Here is a 24,804-nt window from a genome sequence, read left to right as displayed (position 1 = left end):
CTCATACAGGACTCGAGTGGGAGAACAAAAGCATCTTTGTGAGTGATTGGAACCATATTTTCATCGACTTCCCTCTCTTACTCTCGAGCCATTCCAAACTGCTCAAAGCCACTGAAAACAATCAGCATCAAAAGGTTAAAATAACACCTCAAAAAGTCCTGCTAGATATCTGTGGTATGTTGTGCATTTCTCTCGCACTAACTCACTCTTCCTTTTATCTTTTCTTACAAAGCGCCTTTCTCCAAAGGCTAATCAAATTGCCATTGGTTCAACCTGATACTGTTAGAGTATCTGGATTATCAAATGTATTTGTTTGCCGTGTCTTCATATAGGACTATAACCATTATGACTGAGCCTTACAGCATGGGGTCTCATCTCATTATCGGCATAAAACTATTACATACACGCATAGCGTTATTTAACAGTAAATTTTCGTAAATCCACGTGTCTCCATTTGGTAATCATACTTCAACTGGACAGTGTTTGCTTAGTCTATATACTTAAAGATTCTCCTCCAGAGGCATTTTGTGAAAAATCAGTGATCGAGAAAAGAATTGACCTCAGACATGTTCATTATAACCGCACTTGGATTTCAAGTGCGTCTTCGCAATAACTCATGATGACATACATGGCAACAAAGCAGGCTCAAATGAATTAACCCCAGTGCACAGAAAATGTTTTTTTCTTCTGCCATGTGTGTAAATTTACAGCCTGGGCTAGAAAGAAATCAGCCCCAAGCATCAACTCGAAACTATTCTTCATATTTTACAGGCAATTGTTAGTGTTGCCATTGTTCTTGGTTCTACAAAAGGAAAAAAAAATCTGCCTGAAGCCTTATGGTAACAGCAAGTAATATGATGTGTGTGCCAAAAAAGGGATCCTTTTTATTACAACCCCAATTCCAACAAAGTTGGGATCCTGTGTAAAACATAAATAAAAACAGAATGTGATAATTTGCAAATCATGGAAACCCCATATTTCGTTGAAAATACTACAAAGACAACATCAAATGTAGAAACTGAGAATTTTTTTTTTTTGGAAAAATATATGCTGGCGGCACGGTGGTGTAGTGGTTAGCGCTGTCGCCTCACAGCAAGAAGGTCCTGGGTTCGAGCCCCATGGCCGGCGAGGGCCTTTCTGTGTGGAGTTTGTATGTTCTCCGCGTGGGTTTCCTCCGGGTGCTCCGGTTTTCCCCACAGTCCAAAGACATGCAGGTTAGGTTAACTGGTGACTCTAAATTGACCGTAGGTGTGAATGGTTGTCTGTGTCTATGTGTCAGCCCTGTGATGACCTGGCGACTTGTCCAGGGTGTACCCCGCCTTTTGCTCGTAGTCAGCTGGGATAGGCTCCAGCTTGCCTGCGACCCTGTAGAAGGATAAAGCGGCTAGAGATAATGAGATGAGAAATATATGCTCATTTTGAATTTGATGTCAGCGACACATTTCAAAAAAGTTAGGATAGGGGCATGTTTACCACTGTGTTGCATCACCTCTACTTTTAATAACACTATGTACAGTAAACGTTTGGGAACTGAGGAGACCAATTGCTGTAGTTTTGAAAGAGAAATGTTGTCCCATTCTTGCCTGATATACAATTTCAGTTGCTCAACAGTTCGGGATCTCCTTTGTCGTATTTTGAACTTCATAATGCACCAAATGTTTTAAATAGGAGACAGGTCTGGACTGCAGGCAGGCCAGTTTAGCACCCGGACTCTTTTACTACAGAGCCATGCAGTTTTAATATGTACAGAAAGCAGTCTGGCGCGTTGTCTTGCTGAAAGAATGAAGGCCTTCCCTGAAAAAGATTTTGTCTGGATGGCAGCATATTGCTCTGAAATGTGTACATATCATTCAGCATTAATGATGCCTTCCCAGCTGTACAAGCTACCCATGTCATGTGCACTAATGCACCCTCATACCATCACAGATTCTGGCTTTTGAACTGTGCACTGATAACAAGTCGGATGGTCCCTCTCCTCTTTAGCCTGGAGAATGTGGTGTCCATGATTTCTAAAAACAGTTTCTACTTTTGATTCATCAGACATCCGGACAATTTTCCACTTTGCCTCAGCCCATCATAAAAGAGTTCGGGCCCAGAGATGGTGGCGGTGTTTCTGAATATTGTTTATGGTTTTAACTTGCATTTGTGGATGCAGTAATGAACTGTTTTCACAGACGATGATTTTCTGAAGTGTTCCTGGGCCCATACAGTGATTTCCACTACAGACACGTGTCTGCTTTTAATGCAGTGTTGCTGACGGCCTGAAGATCACAGGCATCCAATGTCAGTTTTCAGCCTTGTCTCTTGCACACAGAGATTTCTCCAGATTCTCTGAATCTTTTAATGATATTATGTACCATAGATGATGTGATCCCCAAATTCTTTGCAATTTTACATTGAGTTACGTTATTCTTAAATTGTTGCACTGTTTGCCCACGCAGTCTTTCACAGAGCGGTGAACCCCTCCACATCTTTACTTCTGAGAGACTCCGCCTCTCTGGGATGCTCTTTTTATACCCAGTCATGTTCCTGACCTGTTGCCAATTAACTGAAATTTTTTTCGCATGACACAACTTTTTCAGTCTTTTGTTGCCCCTGTCCCAACTTTTTTGAATCATGCAACTGACATCAAATTCAAAATGAGCGTATACTTTTCACACTACCAATAAAATTTCTCAGTTTCAACATTTGATATGTTGTCTTTGTACTATTTTCAATGAAATCTGTGGCTTCCATGATTTGCAAATCTTCACATTGTGTTTTTATTTATGTTTTAAACAGTGTCCCGACTTTGTTGGAATTGGGGTTGTACGTGTTTTGTTTTGTTTTTTAGTGAAAAAGAGGTCGGTCATAGCCCTGTTAGCACATTTACACCAACTCGCCCTGATCATAGCATCTATTTGAATAAAAACAAGATCCACGTGGAAGGCTTTCACTGCATATCATAGACTTGTCAGTTTCTTAGAAACTCCTCGCATCTCAAGACAAAACCTGGACTTAAACATTACATACTTTTATCTGAAGTTTTTCCGATATTTCACTCTGATGATGTCACTCCCAACGTTTTCCCGCTGACTAGACACACGTTGTCAAAATGTCAAACTGGCTCAAAATGAAAATTCTTTTGATGAACTTGAATATTTTTTTGTGGATGTGTCCATATAATGTAAAGAATATTACACAGTGGCATGAAGATATGATTTTTATCTTCTCGTTTTGGAAAATGTATTCAGCACTTGAAGATAAACTTTATATTTTCAAGTCACTGTGCAATATCATGTATGAGCAGTCGCACACTCTGATTGGCTACTCTACTTCTTGGATATCAGGTCATATACCGTGAGTCGAGAAAAACAAAATGGCAGAGCGTGTTGCTGAACCAACCGAGGACAAAATAAAAACTCTACTCTAAAACAAAACCCCCCCAAAATACAAAAAAAAAAAAAATGTAATGAAAGTATTTGATGGTAAGAACACATTTTTTTTTCAAGAATTATTATTAGAACATTTTTCACAAATTGCACCTGTTATTTTGCTGGTTTGTTTACATTCTAAGTGGAAATGATTTTGTCGGATGTTTTGTATCAAGTTTTATTTATCGAATTTGCAAAAATTAAAAATTAAAATGCTCTATTTCTCAAAATCCAGTGAATGTGGATAGAATAAAACAGTTGTTATTCCACTCAATCTCATCATGCATGGCTTATACTTGTCGGCTATCAGCTCATGTACTCCTCAAATTCATTCAATAACTGTTTTATTATGCTTCTTTAAGCTTCTATTTAAACAGATAGCATGGATAACAGTATTGGAGGTTGGCCAAGCACTGAGCTCCTTTTAGTAAGCTGGAGAAAGGTATCACAGCCGTATGTTTCATCATACAGAAACAACTATGAAGGTTAGAAAATCTTTTAATAGAAATAAACACCCAAGCCCAACACGATGACTTTATTGTAAGACTGGAAAAAGAAGAGATACAAAATTCACATGATTTTAAAGTAGAAATACGTCATAGACCTGAGCTCAAGTAGCCCATTTCATCACAGATGGGTCGCCAGTCCATCAGAGGGCACTGACCCATTCACACATAGGGGCAATTTAGTACAGACAGTCTATCTATCCGCATGGTCTTCCACACTGAGAGGAAAGAGATCCACAAGGAAAGCAATGCAGACACAGAGAGCTCAGGGTGCCATGAGAGCTCAGGATTGTAGCCTCAGGATCAAACCAGGTGATCTGGAGCTATGAGGCGGCAACAACGTAATAATATTTCTACATTTTTGACATGGTCTTAAGTGCAAACTCCAAGGTTTGCCCATGACATACATGATCCCACACATGCAACATAACATAACATCCATCCATCCATTATCTGTAGCCGCTTATCCCATTCTACAGGGTCGCAGGCAAGCTGGAGCCTATCCCAGCTGACTATGGCCGATAGGCAGGGTACACCCTGGACAAGTCGCCAGGTCATTGCAAGGCTGACAATAACATAACATTTTCCTAACAATTTATTTGCATCGCTCAATTTTAATGAAAAGTTCCAAACGGTAAAGTTAGGGGTGGAGAGTTCATGCATTTAATATGCATGAAATCAAATAAACAGGCAAACAAAACCTAAGTTGTTTACAAAAACTGTTGAAAACAGTTGCATTTCAGTGTCTGTGCTGGAATTCCAACACAAGCATACCTCATTTTACTTAATGAGGTACTAATTAGGTGATCACCTGAACCAAATCTTATTTAACGAGGAAAATCACTGCTGTGGTCATCACTATCCTCTTGCAATAGGACCAGTTTGGATGTCAAAAACAGTGCTCGTAGTACCTTAAATTTAACTGGAATACAAACATGTCTGTTCATCATAACAATAGAGTTAAAAAGAAAAGCTTTGCGTAAGAAAAAGAAGGGTTCAATTCTGGCTTTACTGGCAGAGGGCTACAGTGAGCGTCAGGTTGCTTCCATCCTCAAAATTTCAAAGACGGCAGTTCATAAGAACAAGGTCAAACATCAGACACTGAGGACAACAAAGTTACAGATTGGCAGTGGGCAAAAACGACTCTCCACTGACTGGGATGTTCGTCAACTCCTTCGAATGTCACTCAACAACCGTAGGATGACACCAAGTGACCTCCAAAAAGAATGGCAAATGGCAGCTGGGGTTAAGTGTATGGCAAAACAGTTCGAAACAGGCTCCTTCGGGCGTGGTTGAAGTCATGCAAAGCTATAAAAAAGCCCTTCATCAATGAGAAGCAAAGAAGATCCAGGCTGAGGTTTGCTAAAGACCATAAGGATTGGACCACAGAGGACTGGAGTAAGGTTGTTTTCTCTGATGAATCCAATTTTCAGCTTTTCCCATCACCTGGTCATCTAATAGTTAGATGGAGACCTGGAGACCTCCACAAGCCACAGTGTCTCACACCCATTGTGAAATTTGGTGGAGGATCTGTGATGATCTTGGGGTGCTTTAGCAAGGCTGGAATGGGACAGATTTTTGTTTCTGAAGACACATGAATCAAGCCATGTACAAAGTTATCCTGGAAGAAAACTTGCTTCCTTCTGCTCTGACAATGCTCCCTAACTCTGAGGATTGGGTTTTCCAGCAGGACAATGCTCCATGCCACAGAGCCAGGTCAATCAAGGTGTGGATGGAGGACCACAAGATCAAGACCCTGTCATGGCCAGCCCAATCTCTAGACCTGAACTCGATTGAAAACCTCTGGAATGTGATCAAGAGGCAGATGGATGGTTACAAGCCATCAAAGAAAGCTGATCTCATTGAATTTTTGTGCTAGGAGTGGCATAAAGTTACCCAAGAGCAACGTGAAAGGCTGGCGGAGAGCATGCCAAGACGCATGAAAGCCGTAATTAAATGTCAGGGTTATTCCACCAAATATTGATTTCTGAACTCATCCTAAGTTCAAACATTAGTATTGTATTGCTTAAAATTGAATATGGTCTTGATTTCTATGCAAGGTCTGAAAACACTTCATCTTTTTTTGTTGTTATTTTGACCAGTTGTCATTTTCTCCAATTAAAAGTTCGAAGTGACAATATTTTTTTTATGTGGAATTTGGCGGAAATGTTGTCAGTAGTTTAGGGAATAAAACAAAAATGTTCAGATGCCTCAAACACATACCTATAAACAGTAAAACCAGAAATACTGATAATTTTGCAGTGGTCTCTTCATTTTTTCCCCCAGATCTGTATATGTCTAAGTTATTTGTCATGAACTTTATGGTGATCTAAGAATTATCTGTGATAGTAAAAACAAAGGAATTCAAGATTAAAGCTGGTCAAATGAATATAAATTGGAATGCGTAAAATCACCCAAATAAAACCGAAACACTGACCACAGCTAAAACTGATTTACAAATCACAAGATACCAGCCATTTCTTATCATGTCAAACGCACATGTGAATCTCGTCTGTTCTCATCTAGAGACAAAATGAGGTCTGAGGAATGAGCTGATTCTTATGTAACTCCAAACCCATTAGAAATTAGAAACAAAATAGTATAATTATAACAAACAATAATACAAACTACAGGGTTGATAGGGGTGGCACGGTGGTGTAGTGGTTAGCGCTGTCGCCTCACAGCAAGAAGGTCCTGGGTTCGAGCCCCGGGGCCGGCGAGGGCCTTTCTGTGCGGAGTTTGCATGTTCTCCCCGTTTCCGCGTGGGTTTGCTCCGGTTTCCCCCACAGTCCAAAGACATGCAGGTTAGGTTAACTCGTGACTCTAAATTGACCGTAGGTGTGAATGTGAGTGTGACTGGTTGTCTGTGTCTATGTGTCAGCCCTGTGATGACCTGGCGACTTGTCCAGGGTGTACCCCGCCTTTCGCCCGCAGTCAGCTGGGATAGGCTCCAGCTTGCCTGCGACCCTGTCGAACAGGATAAAGCGGCTAGAGATAATGAGAATGAGACAGGGTTGATACAGACTACAGGACTTTTGGAGACCTGTGCACATCCAAGTTCACCATTTGATCTTATGAGAAATCAGAATAAATTTCATTCCTATATCTTGCACTATAGACAAAATGAGGTCTGGAGGATGCCATGATTCTTGTAACTACATCTCCATCTCCAAAATTACAACATTTTTTGAACTACTACTACTACTAATAATACTCATCTCATTATCTCTAGCCGCTTTATCCTGTTCTACAGGGTCGCAGGCAAGCTGGAGCCTATCCCAGCTGACTACGGGCGAAAGGCGGGGTACACCCTGGACAAGTCGCCAGGTCATCACAGGGCTGACACATAGACACAGACAACCATTCACACTCACATTCACACCTACGGTCAATTTAGAGTCACCAGTTAACCTAACCTGCATGTCTTTGGACTGTGGGGGAAACCGGAGCACCCGGAGGAAACCCACACGGACACGGGGAGAACATGCAAACTCCGCACAGAAAGGCCCTCGCCGGCCACGGGGCTCGAACCCAGACCTTCTTGCTGTGAGGCGACAGTGCTAACCACTACACCACCGTGCCGCCTGTAGGAATATGGTTTTAACTATCAGACTTCCTCATACAATTCATTTATTTTCACACTTGTCCAGTGTTGTGCACACATTTTTTTAACCTAAATTCCCATGTTCAGTTTCAGCGTGCAGCAGGCTGATATGATTACGCATACAGTCAAATGTGAAATGCATGTGAATGGCTTTCTCTTGGGACTTTGAATGGGAGAACATGCAAACTCCGCATAGAAAGGCCCTCACTGGCCACGGGGCTCGAACCCGGACCTTCTTGCTGTGAGGCGACAGCGCTAACCACTACACCACCGTGCCGCCCCCACTACTAATACTACTACTACTAATAATAATCATCATCATCATCTTCCAGGTTCACAAGTTCAATCCTGAGCTTGGCTTGTGCTGGGATCAGACAACATGAATTCATCTTGAGTTTGATATGATTTTGTTGTGGCTAACAAATTTCCAGCATCAGGCCCAAATATGAACATCAGGAACGACGAACAGGCCTTGTAGTATAACATAATCGAAGAACAGCAATGTGGCATCTGGGAAGTCCGATGGCACCCTGGTGAAAAGTATAGCATGTCAGAATTGTATTTGTATTTTCTTGCCTAGTTCGACAACTCCTATGATGTGTTCCTTGATAGCCATGGTCAACAATTTCTTGACCCTCCTGCTTGACAACATTCAAGGACATGAATGATGATTGGTCAGAGTCAATCTTGTCCTGTTGCCAATCTCCCGACCAAAACAGGGCAAAGATTTATAGCACTAGGATTACCTAATCTGACATGATGACTATTGTGAAAGACAAAAATATCATATCGTCTGATCTCGCCACGACTGTTTATGCACATGTTTAGCGGAGCTCCAGCGGAGCACCATACCTAAGAAAAAATGGTAAACCCATCGAGTCGATTTTTTGTGGTTTGTCCGTGTACGTGTACCACCAGTCATACACACCACCTAGTGGTCAGTGTTAGTAATTACCAGTCATACACGCCGCCTAGTGGCCAGTGCTAGCCAGTAAAGAAATAAAACAAAAGAGACTGTCTACGAGCCCTGTGATGACCTGGTGACTTGTCCAGGGTGTACCCCGCCTTTCGCCTGTAGTCAGCTGGGATAGGCTCCAGCTTGCTTGCGACCCTGTAGAACAGGATAAAGTGGCTAGAGATAATGAGATGAGATGAGATGAGATGAGATGAGATGAGATGAGATGAGATGAGATGAGAGACTGGCTACGATATAAGAAAATTCTACAACCCAGAAACAGATGGGAGCTCTGCTTTTAGGCAGTGCCTAAATCTATATATTACACTTTCTTCTTGAGTCTACATGGGTTTCGTCTTGGTCCTATGGTTTCCTTCCATCTCCCCAAAACATGTCAGTTTGTAAACGAATACAAAGTACTAATGAATGGGTGTAAATGTGTGTGTACATGGTGCCCTGTGATGGATTGGCATCCCATCCAGGATGTATTCCTGTCTCGCATCCAGTGTTCCCAGGATAAGCTCTGGATCCAATGTGACGGTGAGCAGGATAAAGTTAATGACAATGAACTAAAGGAGAACTGAAGTCATTTTTAAACTTGCTTTATTTCTTAATTAACGTGTTATTCAATTACGTTTTCGGTTTTAGTAACCTTATATTGTGACTCGTATTGGCAACGAATTGCATTTAAATATTATACTTATCGGCTGATTCGGTTTTTAGCCACATTGAATTTAGTTCGTTTGGTCCACGGCAGGTGTCACTTATCCGTGTGATCTTCACAAGACTTGTGCGAGACTTCAAAATGTGACACAGGTGTCAGTGCCACCATTTTGAAAACTGTTTTCCAAACAAAATACTGCACAAAAACGAGTTTAAATGATGATTACTGCCTACTTTTTTCAAACTTTCCTGATTGCTATCAAAACAAACAAAACTTCCGGCTTGATTACATCAGCATTCGAAAGAGGGCGCGCACATCTTTTGACAATGTTGGCAGATGTTGGTCACTTTGATTTCCGCTGTACATTTTACTTGATTCCTATGAAGTCTCGCACAGGTCTCAACGAATCTTGTTTATGGCCATTGCTTCGACATATGGACTGATATATTACAGAGCATATTTCAAACACTCATAACTTACCATAACAGTGACAAAATAGCTATCAAAAATGCATTCCTATATAATAAAATGAGATAAATAGAATTTTGATAATAAAAAAATTGCCTTCAGTTCTCTTTTAATACTAATACTAATACTAATACTAATAATAATAATAATAGAGGGTGGCATGGTGGTGTAGTAGTTCACACTGTCACCTCACAGCAAGAAGGTTCTGGGTTTGAGCCCAGCTGTTGACGGGGGCCTTTCTGTATGGAGTTTGCATGTTCTCCCCATGTCTGCGTGGGTTTCCTCCGGGTGCTCTGGTTTCCCCTACAGTCCAAAGATATGCAGGTTAGGCTAACTGGTGGCTCTAAATTGACCGTAGGTGTGAATGTGAATGGTTGTTTGTCTTTATGTGATGACCTGGCGACTTGTTAGACAGCTGGGACAGGGTCCAGCTTGCCTGTGACCCTGCACAGGATAAGCAGTTATGACTAATGGATGGATGGAATAATAATAATACTTTTATAACAATAACAACATTCATCCATTATCTGTAGCCGCTTATCCTGTTCTACAGGGTTGCAGGCAAGCTGGAGCCTATCCCAGCTGACCATTTGCGAGAGGTGGGGTACACCATGGAGAAGTTGCCAGGTCATCACATAGAGACAAACAACCATTCACATTCACTATGGTCAATTTAGAGCCACCGGTTAGCATATTCTGCATGTCTTTGGACTATCGGGGAAACCAGAGCACCCGGAGGAAACCCACACAGCAAGCTGGACCCAATCCCAGCTGATTATGAGCAAGAGGTGGGGTACACCCTGGACAAGTCGCCAGGTCATCACATAGAGACAAATGACCATTCACATTCACACCTACGGTCAATTTAGAGCCACCGTTTAGCCTAACCTGCATGTCTTTGGACTGTAGGGGAAACCGGACAGAGCATCCAGAGGAAACCCATGCTGCAAGTTGGACCCCATCCCAGCTGACTATGGGCGAGAGAGGCGGGATACACCCTGGACAAGTCGCCAGGTCATCACATAGAGACAAATGACCATTCACATTCACACCTACGGTCAATTTAGAGCCACCGTTTAGCCTAACCTGCATGTCTTTGGACTGTAGGGGAAACCAGACAGAGCATCCAGAGGAAACCCATGCTGCAAGTTGGACCCTATCCCAGCTGACTATGGGCAAGAGAGGCGGGTACACCCTGGACAAGTCGCCAGGTCATCACATAGAGACAAACAACCATTCACATTCACACCTATGGTCAATTTAGAGCCACCGGTTAGCCTAACTTGCATGTCTTTGGACTGTCAGGAAAACCAGACAGAGCACCCGGAGGAAACCCATGCAGCAAGCTGGACCCTATCCCAGCTGATTATGGGCGAGAGGCGGGGTACACCCTGGACAAGTCACCAGGTCATCACATAGAGACAAACAACCATTCACATTCACACCTACGGTCAATTTAGAGCCACCGTTTAGCCTAACCTGCATGTCTTTGGACTGTCAGGAAAACCGGACAGAGCATCCGGAGGAAACCCATGCAGCAAGCTGGACCCTATCCCAGCTGATTATGGGTGAGAGGTGGGGTACACCCTGGACAAGTCGCCAGGTCATCACATAGAGACAAACAACCATTCACATTCACACCTACGGTCAATTTAGAGCCACCGGTTAGCCTAACCTGCATGTCTTTGGACTGTCGGGGAAACCGGACAGAGCACCCAGAGGAAACCCACGCAGCAAGCTGGACCCTATCCCAGCTGATTATGGGTGAGAGGCAGGGTACACCCTGGACAAGTCGCCAGGTCATCACATAGAGACAAACAACCATTCACATTCACACCTACGGTCAATTTAGAGCCACCGGTTAGCCTAACCTGCATGTCTTTGGCAGAGGTGGAAAGTAACGAATTACATTACTCATGTTACTGTACTTGAGTAGCTTTTTTGTGTACTTATACTTTTTCAAGTAATTTTTAAAGAGTGTACTTTTACTTTTACTTAAGTATGTTTTCTTTTAAGTAGTGTACTTCGGTACATTTTACATCACAACCATTACTGAGTAAAAAAAAAAAAAGGCTAAAACGGAGAAGGGGAAATGCGTTCTGGAAATGAATCACGGGAAGGACAGTTGTTGCGCGCGCAAGTCTCACACAGACGATGGCGGACATGCACCGGCGCTTTAAGGGGGGGGTCTTCGGGGGGCTCAAGCCCCTGGGCCACAGCCAATCAGGGGCCTTGTAATATTAATAAAATAATAAGCTGTCAGAATCGTGGGCCTACGTTAATGTACGGATAGAAATAAGGTTAGAAATAAATGAGCGCACAGTAGCCTGCTGTAAGAGAAATGGTGGATGTGGTTTGCGAAACGAACACCCACAACTGTACCAGAATAAAATGTAACAAAATGTAACGTCACGCACGAAAGCGCGCCAAAGACTGCAGACCACAGAGACACAAATTTAGAGGCTTTGAAAGATGAAGCATTCACATATTAGCGGGGTGCATAAAAGGAAAAAAAGAGAGAGATGCAGGTAATGATAGAATCGCTGCCTAAAGTCACAGACTTTTTAAGGTAAGGATCACCAATCTGTTCAGAATATCAGCTACTTATCAGTTATCAGCCTACCAGCAGCTAGGCTATGTGCAGCTAGGCTAGATATGCTATGATCTGTCCAACAGTAAAATAAATCAGTTGTGATTTGAATACGTGTCGTGTGATTTGAGTTATAATCCTATTAGTATAATAGCATATTTCGATGGGGATAATAAAATGTCTAAAACGGCATCTACTGAAGAAATTGATGAAAAGATTGTAGCCTATAATTTTCACAGTTCGGGCAGCAGACAGAGTAAGCATACTGAGGGGAATAGCAATACAAAGCTAGCGCAGATCCACATTTCTCGCTAGCTGTGTTGGGTGTGTTGTTAACCCGTGTGGATTTAAGTGAAATACTTGAGAAGTTCTGCGGTCAAGACAATGTTTTAAGGTAAGGACACTTGATTATTAATGTTTGCCCGCCGTGGCTTGTTGTTGACGAAAGGCCCACATGATTTTGCCTTATGCAGCTACTGCTAGCGTCATGCTTTGAACTAGGTTAAGCTCATTTGCGCTAAAGGATGGGTTTATTGAAGGACTTTGATGTAGCTAGTTTCTTTTTTAAAAATCGTATGCTCAAAACAGTATGCGCGTGTTCATCATGTTTAACTTTTTTCTTGATGGAGTGCGTGAAATATTGTTGAGTGGTATTTCGATGCAGTCATGTCAAAAAGGCAGTTGAATGCACGGTCTTATTCAAGGAGAAGGAAGACTTGCATGATGCTTGAACATAGATCGGTAAAATAGACCCTAGTAGGACTTGGTTTCGTGTATTTCGGTCTGTAGAGTTATGAGTTTGGCCGCTGTCCATGGTGTTTACGTTTCATGTGGCCGCCGAGCCAAGTACCTTCATCATCATCATCATGTTCCCTTGTCAAAAGTTAAACTCTCTAGGGGTGCTTCTGCTGTAGCAGTTGCAGCAGTTGCTCAAAGTTTGATTTGTCCATCATCATACGTCTTATCTGTTGGGTGTCTATGCCCAGCAGATTTTCCCATTTCATCCATTTGTAACCATTTTTGTCAAACAGGAGCTGCTTTTGCACTTGGTTATTGCCCATCCGGCAAACGTGAGCAATATATTTTAGTTGTTGTACATAGCAGGATAGTTTTATATCCTGGGTTCCTGTCAGTTTCCGGAGGTCAGCATTGGACATCTTGTAGCTCCAGTCTATATCTTCATTTGTAGTGTTCTTTTGGTCAGGGGCATTCTTTCGTTTATATCCACCTTTAATCATTTTCCTTAGGAAGCCGTGCCACACTACTTCAATTTTGTGAATTTCACTGGATGATAGTTGCCATGCCTGTGTGCTGTACAGGAGGCAAGATCGAACGCATGCCACTAGGAACTTTATATGGGTTTTTAGTAGTATTTGGTGGTCAGTTAGAACGTGTTTCAATTCATTCCATTTCATGAATGCAGCACTTATCCTAGCATGCAGGAAGTGTGAGGATTCATCACAGTTGCTGACATGATATTTAAAGGTGCGGACGTTTTTAATATTAGTACCGCCAAGGGAAATGATACTTGGTTTACATTTGATATCCTCATTGATGTTAAAAGCCATTGTTTCTGTTTTGACATATGATATTTGTAAACCAAAGCGGGTGTAGGTCTTATCATACAACTGAAGAATATTCTGAAGCTCCTCGATGGATCCAGTGAGTATGGCCTGATCATCTGCGTATAGAATCTCTGTTATGCAACCCTCTCCTGATGCTCGTGCTTTCGTACGCATTTCTCTTGTGGATACCTCATTTGGAATGCAATATCTGAACTTGAAGCCTGTATCTGGGTACAGTTTTGATATCTCATGCTGTGCAATCCTGACAACAAAGTCCATATAGATATTAAAAACTGATGGCGATTCTAGGGCACCTTGTCTTGCAGTGAATGTTTGTTTTCATGCCGCCGAGCTATTTTTATGTATTTTATTTTTTAAAAGGACTTGTCTGTAGGTGTGTGTGTTTTATGTTTACAACACATAGGTCTACATTAGCGCACGCGCGCTTGTGTGGTTATCTCTGGCCATGCCCCTGCGTGAAAGTTACGCAGTATCACTGTCCTGTCCGTGGTAATAATCAGAACCGGCTCTGTAATGATAATGCACGCGTTCTTCTCTCCCTCTGTGGTCGGATGTGTTGAGCGATGTGAGCGTGGGCCTTGCGCAGCTACGCTGAGCCAAACGTAACCTATCGTAGGCTTCTAGGCTCATTACGCGCTTACACTGTAAATGCTTGACACGTATTGCAAATAAAATAAGAGTGTTTTCCTGGCCAACGGTAAGGGTAGGGTTGACAGGTAGCCTATGAGGGGCCTAGCCCCTGGGCCACGGGTGTTGATAAAGCGCCCCTGCGGACATGGAGGAGACCGAGGAACCTGTGGTGAACGACCCTGCAGAAAACGCAATTTCTTCCAGTAATGAAGTGCACCCCTGGCCCTACATACGTGATCACTTCAGCTTCGTAGAGAAAAGGGGTGACAGTTTCATTATGCAATGCAGATTATGTGTGCCCAAGAAGACAACCATTGCGGCGTACAAAAATTCGACGTCTAATCTGCGCAAGCATGTTGAGGTAAGTATTGTCATTGGCATCATAATCACGGGTGCAGATAGAGGGTGGGACGGGTGGGATTCATCCCACCCAGATTTAAATTCACCTCGTTCGGTCCCCCCCCCCACTTATAGGGAGGAAAAAATGTCGATGCTGTCTTTCTTTGCATAAGGCAAACCTCATGGAAAAATCTAAAGACTAATTACCATTCGGTTTATTGAGGTGCACAGCAGTATATACATAGTTGCAACAACTCACATAAAACAAAACAAAAACTGATATTCGGTTGGTTGAGCTGCGCAGACTGCACAGGTTGCGAGCTCGAGCTTGGTTGCTATGGTTACCCACAACAAGTTTGACAGGCATATCAGGGTTGGGGTTGGTTTGCTGGCAGCTTTGTCCCCCCCAGTTTTTTGTCCCCCCAGTTTTTTGTCCCCCCCAGTTCAAAAAACGTATCTGCGCCCCTGATTATAATGTTTCCTTTCCATAGTAAAACCGACAATAGGCTGGTTATATTCCAAAAATAATGGATGGCATTGCTAATGTTGAAGTAGCAACCTGTTGGTACTGTAACATAACGGTAACTAGTCTGTTATTCGGTTGGCTAATCATGCAAGCAAGTTAGCTCGCCAACCTGACGTGATCAGTCCTCCTACCATTCTACATCCAACAGGCCAGAAAGGAATACTAAGCAAAACAAATAATGTTTGAATTGAATTGTTCAATAACACACAGTGCACACAGGCAAGCTACGAGATTTCGGTGCAACATTTCACTTTTATATTTCGTGTACAATGCTTTGTGTGTGGTCAGGGCGATGTAAACGACATGACTGTGTGCATTGACCTTTTTTGTTTGTCTCAGTTTTAATGCAGCATTATCCTAAGCATTCAATTTGATACACTTCCTTTAAATAAAACATCTGGGTTGAGATGTACATATATCCTTGTTTCCTCTTCCTTTTCATTTTTGCACAACACAATGGAGGCAGAAAACACCCATTGTTAAAAGTAACGTTTTACTTTTACTCAAAGTACATTTTAAATGATCTACTTTTTACTTTTACTTGAGTAGATTTTTTGTCTGGTAACTTTACTTGTACTTAAGTAAAATTTCATCAGAGTAACAGTACTTGTACTTGAGTATAATATTTTAGTACTCTTTCCACCTCTGGTCTTTGGACTGTCGGGGAAACCGGACAGAGCACCTGGAGGAAACCCACGCAGCAAGCTGGACCCAATCCCAGCTGATTATGGGTGAGAGGCGGGGTACACCCTGGACAAGTCGCCAGGTCATCACATAGAGACAAACAACCATTCACATTCACACCTACGGTCAATTTAGAGCCACCGGTTAGCCTAACCTGCATGTCTTTGGACTGTCGGGGAAAACCGGACAGAGCACCCAGAGGAAACCCACGCAGCAAGCTGGACCCTATCCCAGCTGATTATGGGTGAGAGGCAGGGTACACCCTGGACAAGTCGCCAGGTCATCACATAGAGACAAACAACCATTCACATTCACACCTACGGTCAATTTAGAGCCACCGGTTAGCCTAACCTGCATGTCTTTGGACTGTCGGGGAAACCGGACAGAGCACCTGGAGGAAACCCACGCAGCAAGCTGGACCCAATCCCAGCTGATTATGGGTGAGAGGCAGGGTACACCCTGGACAAGTCGCCAGGTCATCACATAGAGACAAACAACCATTCACATTCACACCTACGGTCAATTTAGAGCCACCGGTTAGCCTAACCTGCATGTCTTTGGACTGTCGGGGAAACCGGACAGAGCACCCAGAGGAAACCCACGCAGCAAGCTGGACCCTATCCCAGCTGATTATGGGTGAGAGGCGGGGTACACCCTGGACAAGTCGCCAGGTCATCACATAGAGACAAACAACCATTCACATTCACACCTACGGTCAATTTAGAGCCACCGGTTAGCCTAACCTGCATGTCTTTGGACTGTCGGGGAAACCGGACAGAGCACCCGGAGGAAACCCACGCAGATACGTGTAGAATATGCAAACTCCACAAAGAAAGGCCCTGTCGCCGGCCACTGGGCTCGAACCCAGAACCTTCTTGCTGTGAAGCGACACCACTACACCACCGTGCCGCCCCCGCAACAACAACAACAACAACTATTATTATTATTATTGTCATTATTGAGTTTATAATAAGTTTCCCCTCTAATATCCCACTCTATATTTTTGGTCCCAGTACAGTAATCAGGCTCAGATGCAATTTCCTGTTGGAGCAGCGTGTGTGTGTGTGTGTGTGTGTGTGTGAATCTCCGTTTGAAAGTCTTGAAGCTGAATCTCAGAAATCAGAGAGACTCGAAAACACCACAGCGTGTTTAACCTCCCGAGGACCTCCACTCTCCACGCACTGCATTTCTTTCTTTCTTTCTTTCTTTCTTTCTTTAACGTTTTCTGGTTATAACCTGAACTTTTTACTGAAGTTTGCTGCACTGAAAGTGCTGTCAAGTCTTTGGAAGTTGGTGAAAGTTGAGCGTTTTGTGGTGCAGAGTGTCATTCAGGGCAGTTCAGAGAAAAGAGTTTGTAACACAAATATCCGCAGAACATGACGAGGACGCGACTTTTCACCGGACAAACGGGACTTTTCTGAGGTCCGCTTTCACCCTGCGCTGAGGGAGAAGATGAGTTACTGAAACTGCGGGAAATAACGTCGTTTCTCAAAGGTAAGACTTGCATTTGGACATGTTCAACAGGATTTAAGACTTTGTGAACTTGTTTGGACTTGTCAGAGAGGGATATTAATTCAACCCTCCCCACATATTTTACTTATTTTATTCATTAGCATTCTGTTCAACATGGAAGTGTGTTTATATTTTACATTCAGCCTGCAGTAGGCTACTGTACAAAAGTCTCAGGCACATGCAAAGAAATGTAGAGCAAATACACCCTCAGAGATACTGAAATTAAATGTTTCTCTGTTTAAAAATACTATAAACAGCAGTAAACAGTAATAAATAGAACAAAGTCAATATTTGGTCTGACAAACCAAACACCTCAGGTACAACAAGGTATATTATTATTATTATTATTATTATTATTATTATTATTCTTATTATTATTTGTCTAAAAAGTGTCTTAAAATGCTGCTTTCTTTACTAACATACAAATTTTTTTTCTGTAATTTTATTCTGGAAAACTAATATGTAAACATTGAAATTGTTTTTCTACTGACTCGAGAAGTCCTAAAATACAAATCTATAACAAAGTTTATACTGAAAAAAAGTGTCTTAATATCCTTCTTTCTTTACTAAAATACATATTTTCTTCTGTAATTTTATTCTGGAAAATTAATATCTAAACATTGAAATTGTTTTTCTACTGACTCGAGAAGTCCTAAAATACAAATCTATAACAAAGTTTCTACTGAAAAAAAGTGTCTTAAAATGCTGCTTTCTTTACTAACATACAAAAATTTTTTCTGTAATTTTATTCTGGAAAACTAATATCTAAACATTGAAAATGTTTTTCTACTGACTCGAGAAGTCCTAAAATACAAATCTATAACAAAGTTTATACTGAAAAAAGTGTCTTAATATCCTTCTTTCTTACTAACATACAAAAATTTTTTCTGTAATTTTATTCTGGAAAACTAATATCTAAACATTGAAAATGTTTTTCTACTGACTCGAGAAGTCCTAAAATACAAATCTATAACAAAGTTTATACTGAAAAAAGTGTCTTAATATCCTTCTTTCTTTACTAACATACACATTTTCTTCTGTAATTTTATTCTGGAAAACTAATATCTAAACATCGAAATTGTTTTTCTACTGACTCGAGAAGTCCTAAAATACAAATCTATAACAAAGTTTATACTGAAAAAAAGTGTCTTAATATCATTCTTTCTTTACTAACAAACACATTTTCTTCTGTAATTTTATTCTGGAAAACTAATATCTAAACACTGAAAATGTTTTTCTACTGACTTGAGAAGTCCTAAAATACAAATCTATAACAAAGTTTCTACTGAAAAAAAAGTGTCTTAAAATCCTTCTTTCTTTACTAACATACAAAATTTTTTTCTGTAATTTTATTCTGGAAAACTAATATCTAAACATCGAAAATGTTTTTCTACTGACTCAAGAAGTCCTAAAATACAAATCTATAACAAAGTTTATACTGAAAATGTGTCTTAAAATGCTGCTTTCTTTACTAACATACAAAAAATTTTTCTGTAATTTTATTCTGGAAAATTAATGTCTAAACATTGAAAATGTTTGTTTTTCTACTGACTTGAAAACTCCTAAAATATAAATCTATAACAAAGTTTATACTGAAAAAAGTATCTTAATATCCTTCTTTCTTTATTAACATAAAAAATTTTTTTCTGTAATTTTATTCTGGAAAACTAATATCTAAACATCGAAAATGTTTTTCTACTGACTCAAGAAGTCCTAAAATACAAACTTATAACAAAGTTTATACTGAAAAAAGTGTCTTAATATGCTGCTTTCTGTACTAACATACAAAATTTTTTTCTGTAATTTTATTCTGGAAAACTAATATCTAAACATTGAAAATATTTTTCTACTGACTCAAGAAGTCCTAAAATACAAACCTATAGCAAAATTTATACTAAAAAAAGTGTCTTAATATCCTTCTTTCTTTACTAACATACAAAATTTTTTCTGTAATTTTATTCTGGAAAACTAATATCTAAACATCGAAATTGTTTTACTACTGACTTGAGAAGTCCTAAAATACAAATCTATAACAAAGTTTATACTGAAAAAAAGTGTCTTAATATCCTTCTTTCTTTACTAACAAACACATTTTCTTCTGTAATTTTATTCTGGAAAACTAATATCTAAACACTGAAAATGTTTTTCTACTGACTCAAGAAGTCCTAAAATACAAATCTATAACAAAGTTTATACTGAAAAAGTGTCTTAATATGCTTCTTTCTTTACTAACATGCAAAAAATTTTTCTGTAATTTTATTCTGGAAAATTGATATCTAAACATTGAAAATGTTTGTTTTTCTACTGACTTGAAAACTCCTAAAATATAAATCTATAACAAAGTTTATACTGAAAAAAGTGTCTTAATATCCTTCTTTCTTTACTAACATACAAAATTTTTTATGTAATTTTATTCTGGAAAACTAATATCTAAACATCGAAAATGTTTTTCTACTGACTCAAGAAGTCCTAAAATACAAACTTATAACAAAGTTTATACTGAAAAAAGTGTCTTAATATGCTGCTTTCTTTACTAACATACAAAAAAATTTTCTGTAATTTTATTCTGGAAAGTTGATATCTAAACTTTGAAAATGTTTTTCTACTTACTCGAGAAGTCCTAAAATACAAATCTATAACAAAGTTTATACTGAAAAAAAGTGTCCTAAAATGCTGCTTTCTTTACTAACATACAAAATATTTTTCTGTAATTTTATTCTGGAAAACTAATATCCAAACATCGAAAATGTTTTTCTACTGACTCAAGAAGTCCTAAAATACAAATCTATAACAAAGTTTATACTGAAAAAAGTGTCTTAATATGCTGCTTTCTTTACCAACATACAACATTTTTTTCTGTAATTTTATTCTGGAAAACTAATATCTAAACATTTGAAAATGTTTTTCTCCTGACTCGATAATGTCCTCAAGAAGTCCTAAAATACAAATCTGTATCAAAGTTTATTCTGAAAAAGGGGTACATAAATTTTTGCACAGCACTATCGATTTTTTTTTCTTTTTCAATTCATAACTTGTTTTTTTCTCTTCGTCGCAGTGAATAGTCTCGACAGTCATCCAAAAAGTCTAGCAGAGAGCTTTTAAGTATTATAGATTTCCATCACTCAAATTTGCATTCGATCATGTCGAACTTTATAATACTGAAGTCCAGCAAATGAAGCTGATATGTTTGGATTTTATCCGATTTATCGATCAAACGATAAGAAAATATACACTACGAATGTTAATGTTAACCCTAACCTTGACTCGAGCCTTACCAAATCTTTTTAAGGATGCATGTAACGTGAATTGTTCCAAATAAAGTGCAAACTCGTGTTGAAATAAATACCACGCTCTCAAGAGTGACATTTGGAATGATGTATTTTGAAAAATGATTATGATTAAACATGAAAAAACCAACAGTAATTTGATTTGCCCACAATAAATGTTCTGAGTCAGCCTCAGTCCAATCAATGTTTGGCTCAGATTATGCCCACTTGTGCCCGTGCTTTTGTGTATTCTACTACATCTTGCCAATCATCACACCCCAAGCAACCTATTGCTTTAAACATATGGCAGATTTTCAGCACTGTGAGTTGGATTGCCTAAAATGCCAGACACAAGGAGGGCTTGTGTTGGCAAGGTCTCTGGTGAACCATGTTCTTGGCTGTGTGTGTGTGTTCAGGATAGATTCTGGTCTCCTGGCTCTCAGCTCCAGAGCAGATGTGGGAGGAGGACCGTAGCCCCAGTGCCAGCTCGCCTCAGCCTGCAGATGGTGCCCATCCTGGACCAGAGACTTCGCCAGTGGAGTGTCCCAATGGGCCCAGCTCAGGTGGGCACATCACCAAAGTCTTCTGCTCTACTGAGCATGCTTGATTAGGACACAAAAATGAAAACAATTGAAATTGGCCTGTACGAGCTACAACTCCATTAGCTGTGTTTGTGTGTGTTCGTGTATACAGTTAATTTGGAGGCAACAAAGTTTGTTTTACAAATATCAAAAGATTTAAAACTAATTGCAAGGTTGTACGATTTTGAGAAACAAAATTTTCTTTATTTCTTTTTTAGGGCATTTGAAGCATGTTTTTCTGAAACAGACATAATTCGAGACATAAAAAAGGTGACTGGAAAATAACACTAACATTAACATTAGCTAACGCTGACATGTCTCACATGCTTCTCATTTCTTTGTCAGCATGGATACTAAATGCCATACCTTGCAGGCACATACAGTATATTTGCTTTGGATTATTGTACTTTCCTCACTCTTGAGCGTACTCAGTGAGGACGTACAGTTTCCTAAAATGTACATCAAATGGCAGCATGAGCTACGTAATTTATATTTATAGTTTGCAATAAGTATGATAGAACGTGGATGTGATCTGTTCCATATTACAGATATTACAGAAAGCATTTATAGGAATGACGAGGCATGGCAGATGATATTGCTTCTGATCTGAATCATGAATTCTTTTAATTCTGCACTGCATATTCTACAGTGAAATCCAAAGCATGGAATATGTTTGGGTAGGGATAAGCAACACCAGCACACATCTATCCGAGCACAAAAGTAGTTCTAGAATTTTAATTAAGAGTTTCAGTGCAACTTCGATCCATTGAGTTTTGTGTCTTTTACAAAGTAAATTTACCGTCAGAGGGATTTTCATTCTGTTAGATGTAGACTGATCATTTTGTTAACAAATTGAACAACTCGGAGCAGCTTGCTCTTCTGACTGGTAGTCTTGATGGGGAAGATGTTCTCACCACCAGCTCCCACTGACATCTAGTTTAACAGTTATTCCACGAACTCGAGCCGTATATGATGTACAGCCGACTCTGCCTCGTTGGCTAGAAGCCATGTATGATGAGATTGAGTGGAATGACTGTTTTATTCTATCCACAGTCACTGGATTTTGAGAATTTTTATTTCTTGCAACTTCGATGAATAAAAACTTTATACAAAACGTCCGACAAAATCATTTCCCCTTAGAACGTAAACAAACCGGCGAAATGACAGTAGGAATTTGTGAAAAATGCGACAATAATAATAATTCTTGAAAAATAAAAAAAAATATGTCCATCCATCCATCCATCCATCCATCTTCTACCACTTATCCGGATCCGGGTCGCGGGGGTAGCAGCCTAAGCAGAGCAGCCCAGACTTCCCTCTCCCTGGCCACCTCCGCCAGCTCTTCCGGGGGAATACTGAGGCGTTCCCAGGCTAGCCGAGAGGTGTAATCTCTCCAGCGTGTCCTGGGTCTGCCCCGGGGTCTCCTCCTGGTGGGGCATGCCCAAAAAAACCTTCTTTGGGAGGCATCCAGGGGGCATCCTAACAAGGTGCCCGAACCTCCTCAGCTGACTCCTTTCGATGCGGAGGAGCAGCGGTTCTACTCCGAACCTCTCCCGAATGACCAAGCTTCTCACCCTGTGTCTAAGGGAGAGCTCAGCCACCCTGCGGAGAAAACTCATTTCTACCGCTTGTATCCACAATCTCGTTCTTTCGGTCACTACCCACAGCTCATGACCATATGTGAGAGTGGGAATGTACAGTAGATGGACCAGTAAATTGAGAGCTTTGCCTTTTGGCTCCACCCGATCCACCCGTTCTTACCATTAAATACTATTTTTATTCTATATTTTGTTGCTTTTTTGCATTTTTTTTGGGGGGGGGGTTGTTTTCAAGTAGAGTTTTTACTTCATCCTCGGTTGTTTTGGCAACACGCTCTGACATTTTGTTTTTCTCTACTCATGGTATATGAGCTGATATCCTAGTAGTAGACTAGCCAATCAGAGCGCGCCATTGCTCATATCCAGTGACTGTAGATAGGATAGTACCTGTGTAAATATCACTATATGATTCCATGCAAGAGTAACAGGTCGAGTATTTGTGAAACGAATGTAACCACATTTATGAGTTGAAGCAAACTTGTCCGTACCTTTTGCAGACACAATTCTAGCTGTTTTAGAGAAGACACTCAGTGTGTGGCTATTTCTGTGATCTCGATCACACTAAGGGCATGAGTGGAATATCAGTTGAATATATTTTATTTGGGACTATGTTTGGAGGTTCTTAATGTTGTGTTTGCTAATAGTCTCAGGTCTCATACCTTCTCGTACCTTTGGTAATGACATCGACTCAAACAAAATTAAATCGAGAGGCTGTCATACTTGATTGATGCTATAGGCTACTATCTAGGCATTATACTATCAAGTAACCAGATGATACACAGTCGAAAGCTGACAACATGCAATCATCCACCGTACAGTACAGAAATTCATTTTGAGCTGTTTTAGACGTACCTTGGTTCAACTGTGCTTACTAGAGCAGGTGAATTTCCCATCACTATTGAAGCACACACGGAAGAGCTAATATAATTAACCAGGGTTGCCAGGTTTCTGCAAAATTTCCAACCTAACTATATCTCAAAATCATACAATAGATTGGAAACTTGTTAGAAAAGGGAGATACTTTTGGCGGGTGTGTCTTTCTGACATATGAACATTTCTGATGCATGTTCAATATCCCCTCTCACAAACTTTGCAATATAAAACCAGACCATTTTGGTGTAATGTGGCACCGTGTTATTAATTGTCCTGTCTGCTATTTTCCCTTCACTGAATATATTCATATCGAAAGTATGGGGCAGCGTGATTCCTTCCCCAATGGGCCTCAATACAGCTCTTGTTGACCTTCTGATTTTTGATCATAAGGTGCAGTAATGACTCTATGGAGCTAAATTACATACATATTATTTACCAGCTGGGAGGTCCGTATCGTGAAATACCGTGACCGAGGTTTTGAAAATACTGACTGAGGCCTCTGGGCCGAAGACAGTATTTTCGAGGCCAAGGTCATGGCATTTCACGATACGGACCGACCTTAAGCTGGTAAATAATATATATATATATATATATATATATATATATATATATATATATATATATATTTTTTTTTTTTCTTTACCAAATTCTAACAGAAAATGAGAGCGCCCGAAAGGGAAACCATATTTAGAACAAACCTGCTACAAGCTCGTCAAAAACCTGTTTTACAAGCTACGTCAGCTCGGAATAAACTGCTGGATTTGCTCGGCGTTAGCAACAGTTACAGGTTTTCGGCTTTCTCCTGAAATGTTTTCTTTTATTTTGTCTTCATCAGGGTAGTAAAACTCGCTTTCGCTGTGGACACTGTCATTATCGCTATCCATGCTGTAAAATGAATGCTGTTATACTGAGAAATGCGAAAATAAATGTTGACAAAACGTTGCTACTATGTTTGTTGTTGTTGTGAACGAGCGAGTCGCCAAAGGTCCGTAAACGGGGGCCGTATCAT

General features: G+C 40.4%; 1 protein-coding gene across 1 annotated transcript in view; it reads left to right on the top strand.

Moving 5' to 3' along the window:
* Positions 1 to 17,051: 17,051 nt before the first annotated feature.
* The window catches only part of mdfi (MyoD family inhibitor), a 149,796-nt gene continuing 142,043 nt past the window's right edge, over positions 17,052 to 24,804 (top strand). Inside the window, exons 1-2 of the mRNA XM_060909846.1 lie at positions 17,052 to 17,459; positions 21,160 to 21,306. Of these exons, the coding sequence (XP_060765829.1) occupies positions 21,198 to 21,306 (109 nt within the window). The 5' untranslated portion in view covers positions 17,052 to 17,459; positions 21,160 to 21,197. The remainder of the gene's footprint in view (positions 17,460 to 21,159; positions 21,307 to 24,804) is intronic.

This window comes from Neoarius graeffei, chromosome 26 (genome assembly GCF_027579695.1).
Source record: "Neoarius graeffei isolate fNeoGra1 chromosome 26, fNeoGra1.pri, whole genome shotgun sequence".
In the NCBI taxonomy this organism is placed as follows: Eukaryota; Metazoa; Chordata; class Actinopteri; order Siluriformes; family Ariidae; genus Neoarius; species Neoarius graeffei.
The sequence above is the reverse complement of the archived record's forward strand: the minus strand, read 5'-3'. Positions and strand labels throughout refer to the sequence as shown.